General features: G+C 39.9%; 1 protein-coding gene across 1 annotated transcript; it reads left to right on the top strand.

Annotated features, from left to right (window-relative positions):
- The first annotated feature begins 7,080 nt into the window (after positions 1–7,080).
- LOC124290737 (vicilin-like seed storage protein At2g18540) lies at positions 7,081–16,912 on the top strand. The gene is made up of 3 exons (XM_046727541.1): positions 7,081–7,200; positions 7,578–7,813; positions 16,822–16,912. Exons 1-3 carry the CDS (start codon positions 7,081–7,083, stop codon positions 16,910–16,912), a joined length of 447 nt encoding a protein of 148 aa, XP_046583497.1.
- Positions 16,913–26,624: the final 9,712 nt, after the last annotated feature.

The following is a 26,624-nucleotide window of genomic DNA, read 5'->3' as shown; positions in this document are numbered from 1 at the left end:
AACAGGCTAGGAGAAAATGACAAAAGCTTGTCACAAGTTCTTTATTCGCACCCACGTGACTCACCAAAGGCACGTTTTATGTGCCCAACGGAAACCATGTTTTCGATGTAAATCCTACCATTGAGCAGAAGTTCTGTTTCCAGTGTAGGATTTAGTCAAACGATAGTGAGTAAAATCCAGGTCCCATCGCTAGGGTAAATGATGTTAATCTGCTATTCTTGATGAGATAAAGACTTCATATACTCAATTCCAAAGGAAATGAATTCGGTTAAAACACAGATGAAGTAAATGTGTTCACGTGTTACCCCTGAAGAACATTAGAAAATAGAAAAATCTGCAAGGCCTCTTTGTACGCTGATATTGAGAGAATATCAACAAAAATTCGACAAACTGAAGATCATCTACAACAAAGCAGACATCAGAACATCAGCCCTAAAGACAACGTGTGATGTTCTATAAACCTTACCGGAAACCAGCATGAATTATAACAGACCCGTAAAATAGAACAGTGCCACATTTTCTTAATCAACACTCTCGCATCGCAATCAGTTGAGGTCGCACAATCTACGTGCCTCACCGTGAAGGTGCCAAAACATGACAACCACCGACCACTCCACCTTAATGTTAATTTCGCCAGAATAGCTACATGAGTTATAATTTAAGTCACATCGGCAGTATTTCAGCCATATCGTGACTATATCGTTATAGATTCATAATGATTAAAGGTACTTATACAGCAGTCAACGAAGGACAATAAACAACCACATTATCACACAGCTTGTATATTTAAAACTAGTAATTAACTCCTAAAACATTTTAACAATAAATGACAAGACAACATAAAATACAGCCATAGATTGCCAAATTTCAACTTCTGGCAGATCAACAATAACAGGACCATTAATTATACGCTGGCTTCCCTGCATGGACTCCCAGCTTATCTAGGGATGTTCTTCTGTTCACATCAGAACTGGAAAACTACTGACGTTCTAATGACCTCACAAAGGCAATATGATAAATGAACACTGACACAAACGACCGAACAGACGATATTTCAAGAATGGACGACTGGAGAACACAACCGATTTGATAATAGCCGGGGACCACGTCTCGACGAAAACCCTCCCTTAACAGAACATTCACTAAGGCTGTTAGGCGTGGTCGACTCCATTCACGTGACGCTCCCAACATAAAGGGCATCGCTGGGTGAATCCTGACCTGTGATCAAATTCATATCTGTTGAAGTTTCGAAAATATGCAAATAGCCTTTATGAGGTTTCCTTACTCGTATTAAGTTCATTTCATGGAAACATTTATGGTCTGCAAGGTATATGCCCCGACAGTACATAACTTTAAAGTTGATATTTGTGAGACTTTTGTGGATACATATCAACATACCTGAGTTATCTTATATTAAGTTTGTGCTTCTGTAAAGCAATTTCATGGATTTGTTTACGTTTTTGTGAGCAAAACCTCGAGATGTTTTTCTCATGTATACGTACACATATGTAATGTCTGGTTCGACAAGCATATTGAATACTGGGCTTGGTAAGTTGTTGTTGGCTGTATGTTCCCACAAAAGTGCTGTCGTCCTAATACTATAAGGCAATTCAAACATGTGCTTGTTACCAGTTACTTGATAACCGTACCTAAGAAACTGGTTGTGATATGTTTATTTTGGGAGATTTGAATGTTCGTGTTGAGATAGAAATCTGAGATATACAGATGTGAAAATCACCTCTCCTGAAGATGAGCCGACACCATTACGTGTTCTATTTAGTCAAGGTAAGGAACATGGCGAAATTTAAATTAAAAGTGGTCATTCTTTCCAGAAATTTCCTGGCACGATTTAGAGGGTCCCAGATGCAACAATCAGCAATCTACTTTAGCACCAAGCAAGTTTCGACTCCATATCTAATGGCTATCCTTCCAATGGGCCATACAAGGTAATGGCATAAACTCTCCAACAAGCAGCGTCCTCGACTTTCCCCACGCACGCATCGCATCGCACACACGCACACACACCATATTGTGTGATCCGCAGCGGTAACGGGAGAAGCTCGTTTTCACAGAATGTACCATGAAACGTCACTTATAGAGTCTACCTTCCTTGATCTGCGTTTCTAGTTCTCAAATGGCAACAGATTTTTCTACGCTTGTTGAACTCTCTACAAAGATAATTATTTCGCGACTATGTCTGGCATAAGTTTCCAACTCTAAGAGAATAAACCCTTTAATGATGTCATATCATCATCCATCTACCGTATGTTGCACTCCATGTACATGATGAAGTTGTGAGCCCTGTGTTAGAAGTGTTATATCACGTATGATTGGCTGCGTGCGCCCAGAATGCTGTGTATGTAATATTTTCTATATCAGTGAGTGATTTGAGTTTACGCCGCTTAGAGCAATATTCCGGTGCAGGCAAGTCACAGCGGGGACACCAGAAATGGACTACACCCATTGTACCCATGCGCTGAATCTGAACTCCGGTCCTACACCAGTAGAGCCACCCCCACGGCCCCCATCACATACATGCCGCTTCAGGCTGCATACCAAGCACAAAAAGAAACGTGACTTTGAATTTTCCCTTCGCAGAAACGGATAACCGCAAACTCATTTAATATGTTTCTGGATTGCATATTTTCTGACAACATCTTCAACCTTACCTGACAAAGCCATTCCCTAATTTCAGAGCGAACCTAGTTTTGCCCAAAACGCAACCCGATCCGAGATGGCACGGGTGTTCTCCATGACCAGCCCATAAAAATGCACCCCAAACTGGTTGAAACATTCGCATTACAACGTCAAAGAGATGCCGCGACTCACGACAGAACCAGGCGCGCCAGGACTTGAAGCTGGCCACACCGCACCGCCGTTGCCAATCACTTCCAGGTCAACGTTCGACCATCTACAGGCTGCAGCAATGTTTCCGCCACCAACACCACAAACGCCCCACCGGGTTAAGACCGCGGCGAGCACAAGTCGACAAGACCGCCATGTTGTGTGACAGCATGTACAGAACTCTTCTGCATGCATCCAAACAAGCACGCCAGGCAGTGGGAACACACGGAAGACCAATCAGTACTGAAACAGTACGCCGACGTCTTAACAGTGGGGAACCTCCATTGCCGTAGACCTTACCGTGGAACCATCCTCACCTCCTCGTCATGAACGTTCACGATTTGCCCTAATAAACACCAAAAACTGGCGATATGGTGCGTTTTGAGAACTGTTCTTGTTCAGAGTCGGTACCGCGTATCAACTGCAGAGATGGCAGAATAAGAATATGGACGACGTGGCCAGCGTTACTTCAGAGCAATGTGTTATGGAAAGAGACTCATGGGAGGTGCAAGCATCATGCAGGTGGATTGGCCTGAACTAAGGAGGGTTTTGTGGTGTTCTAGAACCTTGGTCCAGGGAGAGGAGGCGGTATCACAGCGGTGCGCTACATCGACCAAACTCTTGTGACCCTTACCGTCATACATTTCGCACGTCATCAGGTCACCAACATTTTCTCTTGTGCATGATAACATCCGGGCTCCATACTGGATAGAGCTACACGGGACTTCCTACAGCATAACGGTGTCAACATTTATGCAGTGGCCAGCCCTTAGTCCCCTGATTTAAACCTTCAATTGAACATCTTTGGGTGAATTAGAGGAGACTGAATAATACCGGCCGAACACAGCCGATTTATTGCGCTTTTCAGGCCTTTTGTCAGAGGTGGTTCCAGGTGTCAATGGTCTTCATCAATCGATTGCACTTATGAGGACGCTGTGTTGCAGTTATTGCTACAATTTCGTGGTGGTCACACTAGATACTGAAGTCAAGAGTCTGAATGACTGCAAACGATCATGTAATGTCTTGGATTTGTGCTGAGTTATTCATTGATGTGTCAGGATATTGTACACCAAAATAACAAGCTTTTGATCCGCTTATTATATCCATTTTGTAATGACTATCGTTTTATCTAATTTTGAATTGCACTGACGATTGTTTTGCTGCTGAGTATATTTCAATACCCCAGAATGCCTCTTCCTTTGCCTGAACATTGCTACACATGTTGGACATTGATCAACTATTTCCAATGATTTGCATCCCGATGTGACAGACCGAGCCATATTGTAGTAACTCGGTTGTGTTAGTTAACGCAAGAGAGTTCAGTGTGTGCACGTACTACTAATTCGAGATAATCACTGTCGTGACTGTTGTAGATTCAATAAGATGACAGGTTCATAACGTGCAATTTTAATGTTCAAATGGTTTCCATAACAAGATTTTCTCAACAATGACGATTACAATGCACCTCCTGTTGATCTTATACACAATAGAATAACTACCAAAGGCATATCGAATCAGCAGTCTCAATGAATATATCATTAATAATAATATTACCTATCCTCCTCCTCTCCTCCCACTACTACTACTACTACTACCACTGCACCCATTACTAGTACAACCACTACCACTACCACTATTCTTTCTACTCCCGCTGATACTGCTACCACTGCCACTACCACCATCACTACCACTACCACCACTACCACTACTCACTTCAACACCGCAACCCACATCAGCACAACTACCAACACCACCACCATTCCTTTCCCTACCCCGCCGATACCGCTACCACCATTACCACTACTACCACCACCACTACCACCAATACCGTTCCCACACCACCACCAATTACCACCTCATCACTACTCACTTCTACCACTGCACCCATTACCACTACAACCACTACCAATACTACCACTGCCATCAACACCACTACCACTATCACTACTCTCAAGTAACCACCAATGCCAAGGAATTACCACCACCGCCAACCACCACTACCACTGCTAATTTCTTCACTCAATTACCTTTTCTACCACCATTATCACTACTACCACCAATTTCACCAACACCACCACATCAACAGTGCTAAGCATACTTACTACTTCATTTTCCTACTGCCACATTACCACCTACACACTGCACATACAATTTAGGCACAACTATTCCACTGCTACTTCACTTACCTACTTCTTTACTACTACTGCTACTCACACTATAACTACATTGCTACCTTATTCTACTACTACTACTACTGTTACCACCAACTACATTACTACTTTTGCACAACCACCTCCACTGGTACTATCACTAATTTTAATTACTACTACTGTTACTTCACTGCTAGCACTCACCACTACTACCACTACCTCCACTACTCACTACCACTGCCACTGCTGCTACTTCTTACTTACCACCACCACCACTGACCACTTCACCATCACCACTTTACTTACTACAGCTTCACGAGAACTACATTCACATGACTGACACCCACACTGCTTCACCACTAACCCACCACCACTTCATCACCACCACCACTTACCACACTTTAGTCCACACACATCTTCCAGCATTTCACACAGCATCTACCACTCACTAAATCCACCTTGTTACACACATTATTTACTACCACTTCAGGACCACTTAAGCACCATAACTACTTACTATGCATACTTTACTTTATTTACACAGCATTTACCATAACTACAGCATGACTTTACTTACTATTTACATTCTTACTTAAATCTTATTTTAAATTCATTTCTAATTAAAACATGATTCATTCACACTTTTACTACTTCACATTACATACTACTTCATTTACTTTACACATTCATTTAACATTTATTATGACTTTCACACATTTTGACACACAAGACTAAGAACTATCACTTACTGTTTACTTTTATCTTATTTACTTGACACACATACTTACTACTACTCACTCAATTACTCATGACTGTTTCATTTTCACTTTTTCACTTATTACTATTTTTCTATTTTTCATTTCATCTCTCTTTTCTTAATTTCATAACTACTACTTTACTTCTTACTTTTAACTTATATATTTACATTACATTACATTTTTACTATCTAAGTATTTAAAAAAAAGCATTATTATTATATCTATTACTTTATATGATTCATTTCATTTCATTACTTACTTCACTTCATTACTTTTCAAGTATTATACTTCATTTTCATTACTACTACTGCATTTATACTACTACTATACTCTTTACATTTTACTAATACCACTTACTTACTACTTAAGCAGCATTATATTTACTTATACTACGACTGCTACTTTTCACCACTACTACTATCAGCATTATAATTTTACTAGCACATACTCATTACCACAGCACTTAAGCATTTATACTTCATTTACATAATTACTACTAATTAATTACTTACTTACTTACTACCATTTATATTTACTGTTACTACTACATTTTTTACTACTTACTACTAATTAGTACTGTTACATTGATAAGCATTTAATATAAGTAATAATCCATAATCCACTACTAAACCACATGACTTGATAACATTCTACCATTACTACTTACTACTTTACTTTACTTGTTATTTACTAAGCATTTACTTTATACTTAATTAATTCCATCACACTACCACTACTACTTAGTACTACTTAATTAATTTAACTTCTACACCATAACAATCCATTTACTTACTTACTTGCATTTAAATCTCTGACATACTACTTATTTTATTTTACTACTACTACTATAACTACTAAGCATTTTTTACTACTTATACTATTTAATGAACTATCACTACTCCAGCATTACATTACATGACATTACATTGAAAAGCATTTGAGGCATTTATTTTGAGACTTACTTAATTACTACTACTTACTATTTTTTTATTATTTACATTACAGCATTATACTAGCATTTACTTATTTTACATTTACATTATATTAGCAGCATGAAAGAAAGAATGATGAGATATGGATGACATTTATGATGAGAATGAGAGAATGAGGAGGAGGATGAGGAGGAGGAGAGGAGGAGGAGGAGGTGGGAGGAGACGAGCAGAGGAGGAGGAGAGTGGAGAGACTGAGGAGGAGGAGAGGAAGAAAGAGAAGAGGAGGAGGAGAGGAGGAGACGAGAGGTGAGGAGTGGAGAGCAAGAGGTGAGGATAGGAGAGGAGAGGAGAGGATGAGAGGAGAGGAAGAGGTGAGGAAGAGGAGCGGAGGAGGAGATGAGAGGAGAGGAGCGAGGAGGAGAGAGAAGAGAGGAGGAGGCGGAGGAGGTGGAATATAGGAGCGGAGCGGAGAGGAGCCGAGGAGATGGAGAGGACGAGGAGGAGGAGGAGGAGGAGGTGAGACGAGACAGAGGAGGAGGAGGAGGAGAAGGAGGAGAGGAGAGGAGAGGAGGAGGAGGAGAGGAGGAAGATGAAAGGAGGAGGAGGAAAGGAGAGGAGAGACAGAGAGAGGAGGAGGAGAGGAGGAGGAGGAGACAGAGAGGAGGAGAGGAGGAGGACAGAGGAGGAATGAGGAGGAATGGAGAGAGGATGGAGACAGAGAGGAGGAGGAGAGGACGAGGAGGAGAGGAGGAGGAGGAGGAGAGGAGGAATGAGGAGGAGAGGAGGAGAGAGGAGGAGAGGACAGATGATGAGGAGGAGGAAAGGAGAGGAGACAGGAGTGGAGAGGAGAGAGGAGGAGAGGAGGAAATGAGATGATATATATAGAAGGAAAGAGGAAAGAGGAGGAGGAGAGGAGGAGAGGACAGAGAGGAAGGAGAATGAGGAGGAAGGAGGATATAGATGGAAGAATGGAGGAGGACAGAGATAGAAATGGAGGAATGACAGAGGAATATAGAATGAGAGATGGAGATGGAGGAGGAGGAGGATGGAGGAGGACATATATAGGAGGAGATGAGATAGATGAGATGGAGATGAGGAGGAGGGAGGAGATGGAGAGGAGAGGATGGAGGTGGAAGGAGAGGAGGAGAGAGGAGAGAGAGAGGAGGAGGAGGAGAGAGGAGGAATGAGGAGGAGAGGAGATGGATAGAGGAGGAGGAGGAGGATGGAGGAGGAGAGGAGGAGAGGAGGAGATGGAGGAGAGAGGAGGAGGAGAGGAGAGAGATGGAGGAGAGGAGAGATGGAGGAGAGAGGAGAGGGAGAGGAGAGAGGAGGAGAGGAGGAGGAGATGAGAGTGAGAGGAGGAGAGAAGCGATAAGAGGAGGAGTGGAGAGGAGGAGGAGGATACCACCATCCACTTCTACAAGCACACCACTGCTACTAATGTTTCTACTGCTGTCTCTGTCACAGTAACTACTTACATTTCTTAACACACTTTACTACTAATTACTTACTGTTACTTATACTACTACTTGTATTTACTGAGACTACTTCACTACTATATTTCCATTTTACTACTTTACTTACTTCTCTCACTTCTTACTTACTTCTTAATTACTACTACTTTAGAACTACCATGATCGATACTAATACTTAATTATTGGTTCTACTTATTTCCACCAATTACTCAAGTTACTCACCATTATTACTTAAAATTATCACCTAATTGGTAATTTTACCATTTCCTTAACTTCAATATTAACTACTTACTAGTTCTGCTAATTTATAATTGTAGTACTTAAAATTTCTACTCAAAAATTTTAATATCATTTCTACTACTTACTACTACACATACTACTACTACTACTACCACTCAATTAGCCTACTACCTATACTCAAATACTGTTCTGACTACTACTTCTACTTTTACTAATGGTTATAATGACTACTACCACTACCACTGTGAATCCCTTACTAGTACAATCCATTAATTTCACTACTACTACTGCTAATACCACTACTACATTTAGAACAAAACCACCACATATGCATTGACATACTTCACTAATGCCACCTCAATTACTACTTTACTGCTATTTTTTCTCACTTCACAACTATTACACTTTCTACTATTTCATTCTTTTTCTATCACTACTTACTACTACTACTACTACTACTACTTACTACTTTTAATTATACCTCACTCACTAATTGCTACCATACCACTACTACTACTACTGCTACTATACTCACTACTACTACATCAACTACATCTACTCACTTCAATAATACATCTATCACCACTCATTTCTTTCTAATCACTACTACATGATGTTACTACTATACTACTACCACACCAATTGTTCTCACCACTCTCACTACTGCTACCATAATTACTCTCCATAAATTACTACCACATACCAAATTACCACTCACTACTACTGTATACTATACCAACCCCTACCACTACTCACTAATTAATTGCCACTTAATTACTCACTTCACAAACCACACATCACTCACTACTCCCCACTGCTAATATACCATCACCACTCTCTCAATCATCACTGCCACCATACCTCACTGCCACCTACCGTTTCCATTACCTAACTACCATTACCACTACTCACTCACTCACTCTCACTCACTACTCTTAATTAATACCACTGTTTCACCATCATCACACTGCACTTCTACTCACCAACATACTGTCCCCAATTGCTACTAATACAGCCACTATACCTACTCATTTCATCACACTACTCACTACTACTCTGCCACTACTACTACTATACTCACCAATTAATTCTACTCTCATTACTACTCACCACCACCACTCACTCACCATTACTCAATTATACCAATACCACCACTGCCAATTCTACTCACACTACTACTACTACTCACTACTTAATTTCATCACTGCTCTCTATACTCACCACAACTCTCTACTCACTCACTACTCACTACTTCTACTATACTCACTGCCACTGTTAATTATACTAATTACATTTAATAATTAGTAATTCCACACCACCTACCTACTTTCACTATACTGCCACTTCACACCTAATCCCACACCACTACTTCACTGCTGCACCACTACCTATACCACTCACTCACTACCACCATCCTCTGCTACTTCATACTCACTACTTCACTTCTACTTCACACCACCACCACTTCTACTCTCACTTCACTGCTACTTTATAATTACTCCTAATTACTTCAACACTACTGCCACTACTCACCTAACTACATTTAATTACTTCACTGTCAAAAAGCACATTACTGTTGACCTAATCAAGCACAATTACTCACCACTTCACTCCTAATTTAATTACTTCTACTTCACTACTGCTACTTCACAACACAAAGCATTAAACAGTAATTAAGCATTACTTCACACTACTTCAGCATTACTTCACACAAACCACTCACTTACTACTTTTTCACTTACTACTACTTCACTCCCATTTACTTCATTTACTCAAGCATACTACTACTACTACTACCACCACCACTTCTAATTGCACTATACTCTACCACTACTTCTTCTACTACTATTTCAAGTACTTCATACTGCCATTTACTTAATTACTGTCACCACCATTCTATCAAGCACTACCACTCCATTGTACTACTGCTACTTACTGTTGCTTTACTTAACCACTTACTACTTACTACTACCACTTCTTACTGCTATTATAAGCAATTAATTACTGAAAGCATTTCTACTTGATGCTACTACTGTTGCTTTTATTATAACTATTTTACATTTTACTACTACTTACTACTTACTACTACTGTTACTTATACTACTTCACACTACTTACTTCATACTCATTTACTACTACTTACTACTATACTACTACTTACTACTACTACTACTTCTTACTACTTCTTTACTTCTAGGACCACATGACTGATACTCATTTACTTACTTTAATAATTTTACTTTATGCCTCACTCACCACTGCTACTCACTTTATTATTTTAAAAAATTATCACTCCTCCACTGAGAAATTATCGTGACTCTTACTACTACAACTATTACTGTTATTATAACTACTTACTAGGCTCTCACACTTGTACTGGTGGTACTAAATTTCTACTGTAATCTACACATTGCTTCTACTATTACTTACTACTACTACTTCTTTACTACTTCACTACCACCACTACCATCAACACTGTCTGACTACTACTTTCATTTTATTACTGCTATGACGAGGATCACTGCACCACTCAACACTGCACTCTACTAGTACAATCCACAACACTACTACTCACTGCTACTACCACTACTTTATTACTACTTCTAGAACAACCACTGCTGCTATCTGCTACTACTCACTGCCACACCACTACTACTACACTTTTTTTCTTACTCACAACCATTAATACACTTTCTACTCATTACTACTCTTTCTAATTACCACTCACTAATTAATTACTACCACCACTACTACTGCCACTACTACTGCCACTGCTACACTGCTACTACTCACTGTCACTCACCACTACTACTATTACTACCACCATACCATCAATTACTACCCCACTACTCACTGCTACTATACTACTGCCACTACTCACCTCACTACTACCACTACTCTAATCACATTATACTCACCACCATTACCACTCTAGAACAACCATCAAGTCAGTTACTGCCACCGCCACCAATTACTACTACTGCTACTTTTATACTCACTACTACTACTACTAATTACTACTACTACTACTACTACTACTCACTACTCAACACTACCATCACACTGCTCCTCACTACTACTTCTACTTTACTACTGCCATACTACTCACCACTCCCCACACCTATTAATAGTAAATAACTACTCACCACCACTACTACTGCTACCACCAATTAATACCATTTACATTATTTCTAAGACCATTACAGGTGAATACATTTAAACACTACTACTAAGCACACCACAACTACTACTAAGCATTTTTCTACCTCAATTAATATTACTACTCACACCAAACCTCAACACTGTTACTAATTAATTTCACAATAACTACTACTACACATGATTAACTACTTAATACTCCTATATATTTGTTACTACTAATTACTACTTTCAAGCAGCTACTTCAAGACTCAAGCAAACCATCACCACTGCTTTTTAATTTCTTTAATTTCATTTCTAATTTTTCACTTACTTTTACTACTACTTCACTGCTACTACTACTTCATTAACTACTACTTCTATTTCACATTACTACTACTTTTCACTTACTACTACTACTACAACTACTTTTCACTACTACTACTTACTTAATTACTCACTATCAAGCATAATTACATTACTACTTCACTATTTCATTTCATTACTACTACTTTCACTACTACTTCATTTACCATTTTTACTTACTACTTCTATTACTTTACTTTCATAACTATTTACTATTTCATTTACTTTACTTTTATTTCATTTGTACTACTTCTACTTACATATTACTACATTATACTTAATTACTTCATTTCATAATTACTATTTACTATTATTACTTACTACATTACTACTTACTTTACTTTAATTTTTTACCATTTTATGTATTTACTTACTAATTTCTACTTTACTAATACTTACATTTATTTCAATTACCATTACTTTATTTTACCATTACTACTTTACTATAATTAATTTATTTAGCATTTTATTTATTTTTATTTTTACTATTTACCATTTATTATTTATTAGGCATTATTTACTTTGATTAAGCATTTATTTCACTTACTTTACCATTCTTTTATTACTTCATTTACTACTATTTATTTATATATATATATATATATTTTTATTTTTTACATATTTATTTACTATTACGAATTCATTATTATATGAATTATGCATGATTGATATTTACATATGATAGAGTTTGATAGCATATTTTATTAAGAGAAAGAATTTTACAGCACAGCATAATGTCTGACAGTATTTGCATGCATTTACGGGAGATCACCCGAATTATGATTGATATTATTATTATATTATTATATGAGCATTTAATTAATTACTATATTATTGGTATTTATTTATTGGTGGCTTTATATGAATCTTTATTTACTACAACAACTACTACTACTAGTACTAAACTTACTAGTACTACTATTTTTATACTACTACAACTACTACTACTACTTTTATACTACTACTACAACTACTACTACTACTAATTAAACTCTCTACTAGTACTACTTCTCTCACTACTACACCACTACTACGTCTACTACTGTCTTTACTACTACTACTACCACTACCAAAACTACCACCACCAAGCACTGCTACTACCTCTACTACTACTACTACTTCATTACTATGACTCACTACCACCAACTCTACTACTACTACTACTACTGTGACTATTTCTGCTAATACTACCATCACTACTACTACTACTACTACGACTATTTTATGCTACTACTACTACTATTACCTCTACTAAGACCATACCATCACCACTTCTACTACCTTTTACTACTACTTTTACTACTTCATTTACTACCATATTGCTACTACTACTACTACTCAATTATCACTACATTAAGTATTTTTTAATTATTACTACTTACATTAGTATTTACATACTAATAAATTGAGACAATACTTCAGCATTATTTATAATTCATTTATATTTTTTTATATGATGATGAAAACCCCACCCACCCCATTGTTGCTACTACTGCTAAGTTTCTATTACTATAACTACTACTACAGATACTACTGCTAGAAATACTACGACTGATACTTAATACTACTTCACATGGCATCTACTTATACCACCACACACCACTGCCACTACCATTACTACTAGTATCACTTCACCTTAATTGTTCTACTACTTCAACTATTACTAATTATTATAACTACTTCTAGCTCTACCACTGGTACTGTTAGTGCTAAGATCTCTCACCAGTACTACTACTACTACTTGCTACTACTGCCATTTCTTTATACTACACACTACTGAACTACTACTGCTGCTACCACTACAACCACTCCTACCAACTCACCACAACGATCTCCCCTACTACTCACTACTTCACCAATCTAGTGCTACTACTAATTACTCACTGCTACTTTCATACTCACTACTATCACAAGATACTACTACTCACTGCTACTATACTACTACTACTTGCCATACCAATACTACTATATTACTACTCACTACTGCTACTATACTACTACTATACTACTACTACTGCTACCACACCACTACTCACTCTCACTATACCCCACTACCACTACTGCTAATACTTAGTTTATAATTCATTACTCTGCCAATATACTCACTACTACTGCTTCCTAATATCACACCACCACTATTCCCACCACCACAGCTAACACATACTACTACTCACTACCATCACAATTACACTCACTACTAATACAATTATACCACTACTCACTGCTACTATACCACTACTATAATTTGCTCACTACTGCTACCATACCACTACTACTACTATACTACTCACTAATGCTACTATACTATTACTCACTGCTACTACTACTACTACTACACTACTACTACTACTATACTCACTACTTCATCAGTAAACTACTACTACTACTCACTGCCACTATACTACTACTACTGCTACTATATTACTACTAATGCCACTACACTACTACTATACTCACTACTAATAAGCAATTATACTCACTACTATAATTACTACTGCTACTATACTACTACTACTATACTACTACTACTGCTACTACTAATACTACTACTAGGCTCACTACTTCATACTTTTACTAATATTACTGCTAATATACTACTACTATCACTGTTCTCAGTTACCACTGCTAATATACTACTCACTACCGTTTCTTCTACTACTACACCACCATACTCACCACCACTGCCACTATACTCACTACTACACTATACTACTACCACTGCTACTATACCACTACTACTCTACCACCACTACCAATACTATAATACTACTATCGCTTCTATAATACCAATTACTGCTACCATAATACTTCTAATACTATAGCACGACTACTGCTAGTATACTACTAGCACTACTACTCAATACTATACTCACTACTACTGCTACCATACCATTACCACTGCTACTACCACTACTCTACTACCATACTAACTAGCTACTACTACTATCACACACACATCACAATTACTACTATATATTACTCACTACTAGTAAACCACATCACTACCACTACCATAATTACTACTACTGCCACTTTACTACTACTACTACTTCCTACTCATACCACTGCTACTATACTCTACCACTTCCACCATACCGCTACTCACTACCATACCACCATACTACTACTACTACTCACTATACTACTACTATACCTACTTCACTACTACCATACTATACCTACTACTACTGCTGCTCTTACTCACTACTACTTAGCAGTAGTAACGCTATATATTAACACCTAGTATGCTATATTACTAAAGTTCATATTACAACTACTACCACCACCACTGCCAATAGTCCCATCAATTTTCATACTAGCTTAACCATTGCCACCTAGTACACTCCACACAACTCCTGTTAATACTGCCACGGCTAATGGTACTAGTAGCCTTACTACTGCTTCTACTACTACTATTACTACTGCTGCTGCTGCTACAACTACTACTACCACTACTGCTACTAGTCCTATCACTTTCTCATACCACAGCTTCTAACTATTGCCACTAGTACATCTCCACACAACTCCTGTAAATACTGCCACACGGCTACTGGGTACTAGTAGCTTCTACTACTGCTTCTACTACTACTATTGGGCTACTGCTGCTGCTACAACTAATACTACCACTACCATTAGTAATTGTTCAGATGCTTTTAAACTATAACTTCTAATTCCACTATGAACACTCATGACTACTAACACTAACACTAACACTTTTTACACTTACACTAACACTTTACACTAACACTTACACTCAACACTCAACATTTACACTAACACTAACACTCCTCAGTACCAACACTTAACACTCAACACTAACACTTACACTAACACTAACACTAACACTTACACTAACACTAACATACTCAACACCAACACTAACACCAACACTCAACACTTACACTAACACTACCACTCAATACTATATGCCTGTTTGGCTCAAAGCAGACCCATGAACTGCCAGGTGTACGCGAAGCACGTGCACAAGTGCCGACAAAGTTACTGATTCATTTTAGTTCGTGCTGTCTCCATCCGTTCTCACACACTCCTGGCTGTCCTTTTGCACTCTCTCGTAACAAATATTGAGCTGTAAAATATTTTAATGATAGTTTTGTGAAACAACTGTTTTATTTTAGGACATACCTCTGCTAAAAAAAATCACAGGAGTTGGTCTGATGCTTGGATTTGCGTCAGCGTTTCGTTTAGTATTATATGTTTGGTAGTAGTTTTTGAGTTAGGATTGCAATTCATCACATCGGTCCACTTTTTAGCCAAACGGATCCATAATACTACTGCAACTACTACTAGTCCTACTACTATTCCTACTACGATAAATATCGTTACAGCCACCATTACCACTATTACTACTATTATTACTACTTCTACAACAACTACCACTTCTACTGCTACTTCAACTACCACTTCTACCGTGACATCAGTGCAACACTATAACACTATATGCCGAGGGACATCATTAGTGTCACTGGATTTGAACTACTTCCAAGCTTACAGCTACTATAACATCTATCAATCACCATCATTACCAATTTCTGTTTCTTTCTGGTAACGTTAACCATTGCTATGCACATATTTGAAACTGGTGACCGATCGAACATGGCCAGACAAGTGGGGCAGGGGCCTTGCTTCCAAAGTTTCTCCTGCGACTGGTTTCCCCTAGGCTTCCTGTGTGACAGAGGAAGGTGGCGCCATGACATGCGTATATAGGGTTCGTCGGGAAACGCATCTACTCCTCAAAACTATACACTGGATTAAAATATATTGTGCATGTTATCATGGTAAAAGTTATATCTCGCTCCACTAGCCATATCGTACAATTGATAAGAGCAGGCAATCTGTTCATGCCGAACCCAATGGTGCTCTATCTGATTGTCCTGACTGTAACCTCCTTTCTATACAGGACCACCTGTTATGCCTCCGAGTTCCCAACGGGGGTTCAGTCACACGAGCAGAGCTGGGTAACCACCGCTATCCAGCATGAAACGACTTAAGTATATATAGTTTTTTAAATGTAGAAGATGTCTCACATATGTCAGGTAAATGTTCACACCCAGACTCATCCAGCGAAATATATCCCGGTAACCTTTCATCGTTATTTTACAAGGCTCAATGTTCGTCATGGAAATGTCCGTACGGTGGTCTGAAATCCGGAGATCTATTGTTCCTCTCTTTAGAACGAACGGGGAGTCTCCCATCTCTCCCCTGGTGGCAGTTCCTTCTATGTGGTGGGGCACCATCCTCTTTTGAGGTCGAAAGCTCACATCAATAAAGCCGCCATGGGTTTTAAGAATTTCCAACTCTTCTTCGGATGAAAGGCCACAGCAAACCAGCGTTCGCCAAGGCCGGGATGACAACCCATTCACATGTGGAGATCATGGAGTTTTTCTGTCCCTTTATAATGACTTACATAAGTCATTCAGTGTAGATCAGGGGCCATTGGAACAAGCAAGGATGGCTTAATCTGGAACACAAGGATGGCGTAATCTGGAAACACAAGGATGGCGTAATCTGAACACACAGGGTGGAACATAGGAGTCACAATGATGACTTCAGTCAGCTGGCAATCAGTAAGCGAACCTTCCAGACGGTAATATATATTTATTTACAAACACATAAGGTATTGTTTTGGATTGTGCATTGATGTAATTTCCTCCTCAACTGGCAGTGGACACTTTTAGAGGACTCCTGTTCTAAACTAATAATATTTTAATGAACAGACCCAGCTTCAGATGTTTTTGTCTGAACATTATATCAGGACTTAGTACCTACTACTACCACCGCCACCACCTCCACTCATTATACTCCCCTAAGTATTTCCTGCTGCACCCAGTCCTCCTCCTGCTGCTACTACTACTACTACTACTACTACTACTGCTACTACTACTACTACTACTACTACTACTACTACTACTACTACTACCTGCTGCTGCAACACGTGCAGCAATTGTATGGAACTTCCAAACGTTCTAGGTCTACAGATACAAAACCAATCTGTAGGATGTACGCAAATCTATATGTTCATTAATAGTTAAATCCATGCGGGAATACGCAAAAGTAAAAGTCGGAAGTAAGGTTAATTTAGTATGAACACTGTTCGATTTATATATCAAAACATCCATTTTCGCATCTCTGCTGCCGATTAATGACAGATACATATTCATCCATCTCTTTCATCATTATGTGCAGTGTTGTTTGTAACCGAAGTGCTGATAAACAGAATCAAGACATCAGTTCAATTATGTGAAGAATAACCCTGGGTTAGGTGGACCTACTATTCCTTGTTTCACACTAAATGTAAACATGCATATGCATCTACCTGCGTGCGGCACGGCGGCTGCTGATCGGAACTGACCAGGAACTGAATATTTATACATACATGGCTTTTATTTCATGGGCCTTTGCGTCAAGGATAAGTACGCAAACAATGCATAATATAATGGGGTTCCAGATTAAATGATCTTATTGCTTGTAATTTGATCTGGTTCATGAGCCTTTCTTCAGTATAAGTGGTATTATTAATAGGGGCTAACCGATAATTGGCCATGGTAACGTGGATTGCAGCTCACGACGCCATCTTTAACAACATAATGAGGGGTTTTTTCGTCTCCTGGGTAATGGAAGATCAGCTATCGGCAGAGCAAAACGGTGAGTACTCACCTTCCTGCATCTTGTCTTCATTTGCGGAGTTTGGTCTAATTATCGGGTAACAACCAAAAAATATCTACCTTCAAAATTTGTATTGTATGTAAAATTTTCATAGTTTCGCGCAGTAAATGAACCACTAGCTGTTTGGCAGCTTTTCATTATAACGGGGGCGGTGGGGTAGTCTAGTGGTTAAAGCGTTGACTCGTCACGCCAAAGACCCGGGTTTGAATCCCCACATGGGGTACAATGGGTAGAAGCCCTTTCTGGTGTCCCCCGCCGTGATATTGCTGGAATATTGCTAAATGCGGCGTAAAACCAAACTCAGTCAGTCAGTCAGTCATTATAACGGGAGATTGAGAACTAGAATTGATTTTCAGTAACCCATGCTTGACATAAGAGGCGACTAACAGGATCGGGGTGGTCAGGCTCACTGGACTTGGTTGGCAACACTTGTCATTGTATCCCAGTTGGTAGATCGACGTCATGCTGTTGATCACTGGATTGTCTAGTCCAGACTCGGATATTTTGCAGACCGCAATCATATCTGGATTATTGCTGAGAGCAGCGTAAAACAACAAACATACAATACTCGCGCATCATTGTAACGGGAGGGGATTGGTTAGCGTCACGTCAATCTGGATTGGCCTTTCCCACAAATTGACAGTTCCATATAATTTATTGTTACAATGTTCTGGTAAGTAAAGTGCTATCTATGATAATAAGGTTGACTTATACAGCGCCGGAGCTCCACGACGCATACACCATGATGGACATTATTACCTGGATAACCCAAACTGCCACTTAGGCGCGAAAAGGTAAATAATATTGCTATTAGCACTGGTACTCATTTTCTGCTGGGTGAACGAGGCAATTTTGTACAAACGCACTTGCTTTAAGGCGAGACCATGTGACAACCATTGAGGGGCACAACAGGAACCTTAGAAACTGTCAGGAATCAAGCTGCCAAACACTTTCACCTTCCTTCCTTGAATCTCCGTGACCAATGTTGTTTTACTTCACCTAATTTGCAGACCTGCGCGCGCGCGTTTGTGTGTATATATGTGTGTGCTAAAACAGACTTGTGTCATATTTAGACTTGTAATAGATTTAGATTAGGGAAGATCAAGAATCGCTTCAAGGAGACGATTCTAGATTCATCTGAGAATAGTGTACAATTTTCGAGTATCTCATGCTTTGCTTATGATATGGAGTGGAGATGCCTATTGCATCTCATTTCACATTGCACCTCAAGCCGACCGCCTCCGTGGTGTAGTGGGAGAGCGTCCGCCCGGAGAGCGGAAGGTCGCTGGTTTCATCCCCGGCCGCGTCATACCAAAAGACGTTAAAATATGGTAATCTTGTTGGTCCCTGCCTGGCCTCCTCGGCATTGATGGGTACATCAAGGCTCGGAGTCAGTATAATGTGTCGGAGTGTGGTATTCATGCTTCACTGCGGCGTGGTATCTCAGTGGGCTAGTGCTATAAACCAGCTAGTACAAGCAGCCACACATTGCCACATACGCATGCACGTCGTCATACGAGCGAAATAATCTCAAGTACGATGTTAACCCCACTTCATCTCCCTCACCTACAGGTCAAGTTATCACAAGAAGTTCGTGTGAGTGAGTTTAGTTTTACGCCGCACTCCAGCAATATTCCAGCTATATGGCGGCGGTCTGTAAATAATCGAGTCTGGACCAGGATCAATCCAGTGCGATCAACAGCATGAGCACCGATCTACGCAATTGGGACTGACTGACTGACTGACTGAGTTTGGTTTTACGCCGCTTTTAGCAATATTCCAGCAAACATCACGGCGGGGACACCAGAAATGGGCTTCGCACATTGTACCCATGTGGGATCTGAACCCGGGTCTTCGGCGTGACGAGCCAAACGCTTTAAACCATTAGGCTACCCCACCGCCCCACACGCACTTGGGAACCGATGACATGTGTCAACCAAGTCAGCGAGCCTGACCACCCGATCCCGTTAGTCGCCTCTTACGACAAGCATAGGGCGCCTTTTGTGGCAAGTTCGGCTTGGTGAAGACCTATTTTATCCCGGATCTTCACGGGTCACAAAGCCACAAGAAGACCATGTGTTTCACTGTGTTTCATGATCATTATACCCCGGATACTCTGTGTAGGTGAAAGCTGGATAGATGTTGCTGAGTGGTCGCTTTTACCATCACTGGCGTTATTGTCGTCACAACCCTGGATCCGCCGTGATGTTGCTGGAATATTGCCAAAAGCGGCGTAAAACCATACTCACCTCACATTGCCTTTGAATTTGTACTGTCGCGCTCAGCAGTATTCCAGATATATGGCAGCGGTCGGTAAATGATCGTGTCAATAACCATCAAATGGCCAATTGCCTTCAAAATGAACTAAGTAATGTTAATAACAAATTGCTTGCTTTTGAATTTGTTGCTATGACATTTTCTGCTTTTAAATAATAATGTAATGAATATGTATGTTTTAAAATAAAACTATTTGGACCTTGGACTTAAAATGTTTATGAATGCAGACTTGATCTCGTCAACTATATGGCTGGAATAATGCCGATGTGGGCAAAAGCCCAACTCAACTCCGACTCCCAACCTGAATTTTGCAATTAAGGAGACAAGTGTGGCCGCCTCAGCTGTTTCATATTTAGAACATTGCATTAAGATTCGGAGTGACAAAAACTTCCACGAGGCTGTATGACGACAGGGATGATTTCAACTTTCCAATATACTTTGTGTTATGTGGAACAATTTCCATCAGCTCCAGCTTTGCTTAGGCACACTTTTGAGAGGTACAATCAAGCGTGTTTTATCAGGATTTCAAAGAGCGTCGTACCACTCTTGCTCAGAAGTCGTTGATCAAGGTTATAGTAATGTAAAGCCTTCAAGAAGTTGTTTTGTTAGACTTGTGGAGGAAATTTCCAAACTTGGTGCATCGGTGACAAAAAATGATGTCCGATGCCACTCCCTATTTTACTTATACCATACCTTCCCGAACTATTTCACGTGAACAAATGACTAGACTTAGTATATAGAGAATCTCACCCGAGTGTCTTTTGATATCAAATACATCACCACGAGTTGATAAAGTAACGAATATCCGAGGCTTGCCGAGGATATTTTTACTTTTATCAACGAGTGTTGATATATTTAATATCAGAAGACACGAGGGTGAGATTCTATTTATCATAAAAAATCACTCTTCATTAGTTTTCAATGAAAAATGTACATCTCTGAACACAGTACTGCCATTAGATGTCATAACATTGTGACGTCAACAAGTTCATGAGGTCATAGCATTGTCAGGGCATTGTACAAAATCTACTGTCAAAACGATATCTCCTAGGAGATATCGGTCTGATCGCACACAAGCGATATCTACTGTGGAACACAGTTTTGGATGATAAATATTTATGACGGGTGCCAGCAGTGGGACAGGACACGCTCTTTTTCGCGAGCACCTAGTATCATCACTGTTTCATAGCGATCCATAAACACATGCTCTGTCATCGAATCGCATGGTGGTAATTACTTGATTGTCTGATCCAGGCTCGATTTGTTTACAAACAATATCGAACAGCTGTAATACTGCTGACACAAATAAGAGATGGGAAACAAAGTATCGCAGTTTTATCACAGGACCTATATTTAATCACAGTTTATATGTCATGTGCGTCTTCACAGAATTTTATTTTGTAGCCAAAGTGCTAAAACGACTGTTCATTAACACAAAAGCCAACAATAAAGAATATGAATGGTATAATTTGATTAAACATGGAGTCTTGTAATAAAACTGAAATTAAAATAACATAATGTGTCAATAAAAGTATGGTCATCCCATACGGGTAACACGATGCATAATCCTAACACCCAATCCCCGCTATATCGCTGAAATATTGCTGAGTGCGGCGTAAAACTAAACTCGCTCACTCAATCCAGAATTAACGTCTCTAGTTTCAGAAACAGAAGACAGAGACAGTATATTGTGCAACCACCGCCCACCTGAATGACATTTTGAACACTCGTCCTCATTGAGTGCACAAGACGATGAATCTGATTTTAGGTCAACCTGCTCCAATGTTTGCTATATTTGTTTGTTTGTTGTTTAAGGCCGCACTCAGCAATATTCCAGCTATATGGCGGTGCTATAATTCATCAATATTCTGGACTGGCGGATCTCTCCGACGAACCATACACCCCAGAATGTCCCAAACATGCTCGATAGGGCTCAAATCAGGGCTTCTGGCTGGCCATGGAAGGGTGGTAATGGCTTCTGGCTGGCCATGGAAGGGTGGTAATTGCTTCTGTCGGGCCATGGAAGGGTGGTAATGGCTTCTGTCTGGCCATGGAAGGGTGGTAATGGCTTCTGTCGGGCCATGGAAGGTTGGTAATGGCTTCTGGCTGGCCATGGAAGGGTGGTAATGGCTTCTTGATGCAGGAAATCAATGACTGCGCGTGCGCGATGTGGCCTGGCTTTGTCATCCATAAATTAAGATCGGCCTTGTTAATAGGGGGTGATTATCAAAATGGTACACATACCTGCCTCTTTCCTCTTGGTATCTTTGTCCATTCAGATTTCCTCACTTTACAAGCTGAAGTTTGCAGCCATATGACACACAGCCCCAATAGTCATTGATCCTCCGCCGGATGGAACTTCTTCCAGGACGTTCCTTTGAGCATATGCCATGTTCCCCTGTCGCCATACACGCGTCCTTCCGTCAGTAACAAACAGCAAAAACCGACTCTCGTCTGGAAGATGGACTTTCTTTCAAGAAGCCAGGTTCCACCGATGCTGGTCACGGCACCACCGTAATCTTGTACCCGTGTGGGTACGCGTTAACAAAGGTCGTCGGACAGATCTCCTGATCTTATAGCCTTCTGTTTTCAGTCGATTTCTAACAGACTTATGACAGAGTTGCTGATGTGGAATCCATTACCGTTGTATCATTGGACTTGGTGCAAAGGGAAATCGCCGAACAAGTCTAAGTAGGGCTGCGTCTTGTTTAGCTGATGTCTTGCATGGTCTGCCTGAACGATGCAGATCCTTTACATCGTTTGTTTGGTGACATTTCCTCACTAATCGACTGATTGCTGAGGGGTGGCGACCTAATTATCCGGCAATTTGTCTCCTGGACAACCCGGCATTAACCATACCTATAACTTGCCATCTTTGGGCTGACTGAAGTGGAGGGGGTCCCATAGAGTGGTTTAAGACAATATGTATGCATTGTAGTTCAGGTTTCTAACAAGAGTGAATGATAATTGAAACAGTATTTTCATGACACGACAGGTGCAAGTGTCTCATACGCTCCACATTTGTTACGTGCAGCACGTGTACTTTGATATGTTGTGTAGACACGTAATAGGTTATTGTTCCCATTTATTTTCAGAATGTTGTTATGGGGCAATTTTTAAGATACTGAGAGAAAAAAAGTATAAGGTGTTGCAATACTTTTCCCACGTGTATAATATATACGCATGATATAGTCATAATTGTACAAAATGGTTTTAGCACTTTCTAAAAGCTGACAATGTATACCTGGATGCCAATTTACAAGTCCCTCTGGTTAGAAATATTTATTGCCATTAGACACAACAAAAGTGTAACACTATTCGGTGGCCAGATGCTATCAAGACAGGCGGGCTTGATTTCCACTCGAAATATATGTTAACAAGTTACCAGAGATCCACAGAAGTTTGTACACTAATTCTGGAGTAGATCACAAGTTGTTGACAGCCTAAATGAAATCACCAATGCAATATGCCGTAGAGTTCAGGAAGAGTCAAGAAGCTACACACCAACTAGTTTACCAAATTCTTATAAGATTCTTTGCTAAAGGTTGAAAGGTGCCAACAGTATTTTCACAGGCAATAAGCAAGCATGAACATTCTTTTTGCATTACACTGAAATGATGTCAATAGGTCAGGCTAGTCTGCCCCATCGTAACCATGATTCACACCAGTTGTCGATGCCTAGTACCATCTCCTACAGAGCAACTAATTCAGTTAGCACCATTTCATTGTTGTTTACAGTTGTTTTAGTTGGCTAATATCACTGGTGGAATCATAACATTTAACATATTCGACAGAAAACCTTTTTTAGATTCTACTCAAAATTATACAACAATGCAGCTAAGTTCACTAACATGGCCGAGTCTCCCAATGCTTCTGTGGCATGCCACATGATTAGTCACTTTAATATGCATGTTGTGATCTAAACATACATTGGAAATATAAGTGGGACATTAATATTGCCACTTGTGGTTTCCGATAATCACATATTTAATTTATACAAGAAGACATGGTCATCAATATCCCCCCACCACAGTGTTCTGTTCCTATTTTGACAACTATTCATTCTTTCTACAAATAGAGATACATAAGCTCTTAAATGAGAAAATCTGTTCCCATTGGGGATAACCTGCACTGAGTCAAGAAACACATAACAAGGGCCATAACTCTGTAACAAATTGTAACACGGTTTCCAGTTTTTAAATCCATCAAGGCATTTATGTCATGAAAACAAATATCAAATTATCAAATTTGGTTTCCCTATCTGTTACGGTTTCTGAAAAAAGTCGGTCCCCAATAAGTTTTATGGGTCCTTGCTGGTAACATGAGGGTCCTGTAAAGTATTGAAGTGGTGTAGTGTACTGTACGTTCAGATAATTACTTCATTGCTTGGAATGAATCAGTCGGTGGTCATGTGGACAGTGGCCATGACAACTACTCTTAATGCACTGTAGGTAGTCTCTAGGTAGTTTTGTGCATCTCTCTATTTCAGGTTTTCTGTGTCCACTCTCTACATTTGTGCATACTGGACCCACATTTGTGCGTAGGTAAACCTGAACTAAGTACAGTTACAGAAAAGGAGCAGAGTAAACTGTTTTTCTTAAACAACTTATGTTCCTGTGTGAGGTGAGGTGAGGTGAAATTGGGTTTAACGTCGTGCTTGAGAATATTTCGCTCATATGACGACGTGCATGAGTGTGTATGTGTATGTGCGGCTGCTTGTACTAGCCCAGACTTAAGCTGGTTTTATAGTGCTAGCTCACTGAGATACCATGCCGCAGTGAACCATGAATACCCCACTCAGACACAGTATACTGACTCAGAGCCGGCCAGTCCTTGTTGTACCCAATAATGCCGAGCGCCAGGCAGGGACCAACAAGTACCATATTTTAACGTCTTTTGGTATGACGCGGTCAGGGATCGAACCCGCGACCTTCCGCTCTCCGGTCCGACGCTCTAACCACTACACCACGGAGGCGGTATGTTCCTGTGTGAAAGAAACTGAATGTACAAATCAAATTCAGGTATTATGATGCACATTTTATTTTACACAACAGACCTGTCAAATGTGACTTTTGATGGGCATACTGTCTCACAAAATTGAATACAGTTCTGCCACAAGTGACATGAAAGTTCTCAAGGGTAACAGGAAAGTCGTTTTACAAAACAAATTACCTTCTTATGTTTTAGCATCACAGGGATGAACAGTTCAGTCTGATCAGTGTGGTTTCTTTACCAGTCTTTTATATACAGTAAATTAGGCTTTGCAGAGATGAACCAAGGATGGCAAAGGCACAGCATTCTCTTCCCACAGAGGTTACTCCTGTCATATTTTCCTACGTAACCTCTGTTCTAATACGGACATATTTCTCCGGTTCTCGTAAAATCCCCTAGCGGCAAAAGATCGCAACACGAATTATCTCCCTTCTTTCTATCCAATCAGAACACCTGTTACATCGACTTAGATTCAACTTGACTAACACAAGCAAATGTGGGGCCACAAATATCCCCCATCTGCCGGGGACTTGTGTTGATGTTACACACAAGACGTTTACTGGCTAGCTTGTCCGTTGTCAACGAGGGCGATGGAGACGCCACTGATCCGCCATAACATAACTGAGTTCTGTCTAGAAGAAACGTTTGCGCATCGCGCAGGGGAAGAAGTTTAGTTTTCTCGAAGCATACGGAAATTACCGAGGCCTTGCGAATGATCACTTTTGAAACAACGTCGCTGATTGCACAACTATATCTGATTGTCTCCAA

The sequence above is a fragment of the Haliotis rubra genome, unplaced genomic scaffold (assembly GCF_003918875.1).
Source record: "Haliotis rubra isolate DU_JTF1 unplaced genomic scaffold, ASM391887v1 Scf472, whole genome shotgun sequence".
Taxonomy (NCBI): domain Eukaryota; kingdom Metazoa; phylum Mollusca; class Gastropoda; order Lepetellida; family Haliotidae; genus Haliotis; species Haliotis rubra.
This window is presented reverse-complemented; position numbering and strand designations above follow the sequence as displayed.

Excerpts from the sequence above, each read along its gene's own strand:
- LOC124290737 (XM_046727541.1), top strand. The coding sequence starts at position 7,081 with ATGAGAGGAGAGGAGCGAGGAGGAGAGAGAAGAGAGGAGGAGGCGGAG. Across the intron at positions 7,201-7,577 it reads AGGAGGAGGAGGAGGAGGAG|AGGAAAGAGGAGGAGGAGAG; the intron begins GTGAGACGAGAC and ends ATAGAAGGAAAG. Across the intron at positions 7,814-16,821 it reads ATGGAGAGGAGAGGATGGAG|GACCACCTGTTATGCCTCCG; the intron begins GTGGAAGGAGAG and ends CTTTCTATACAG.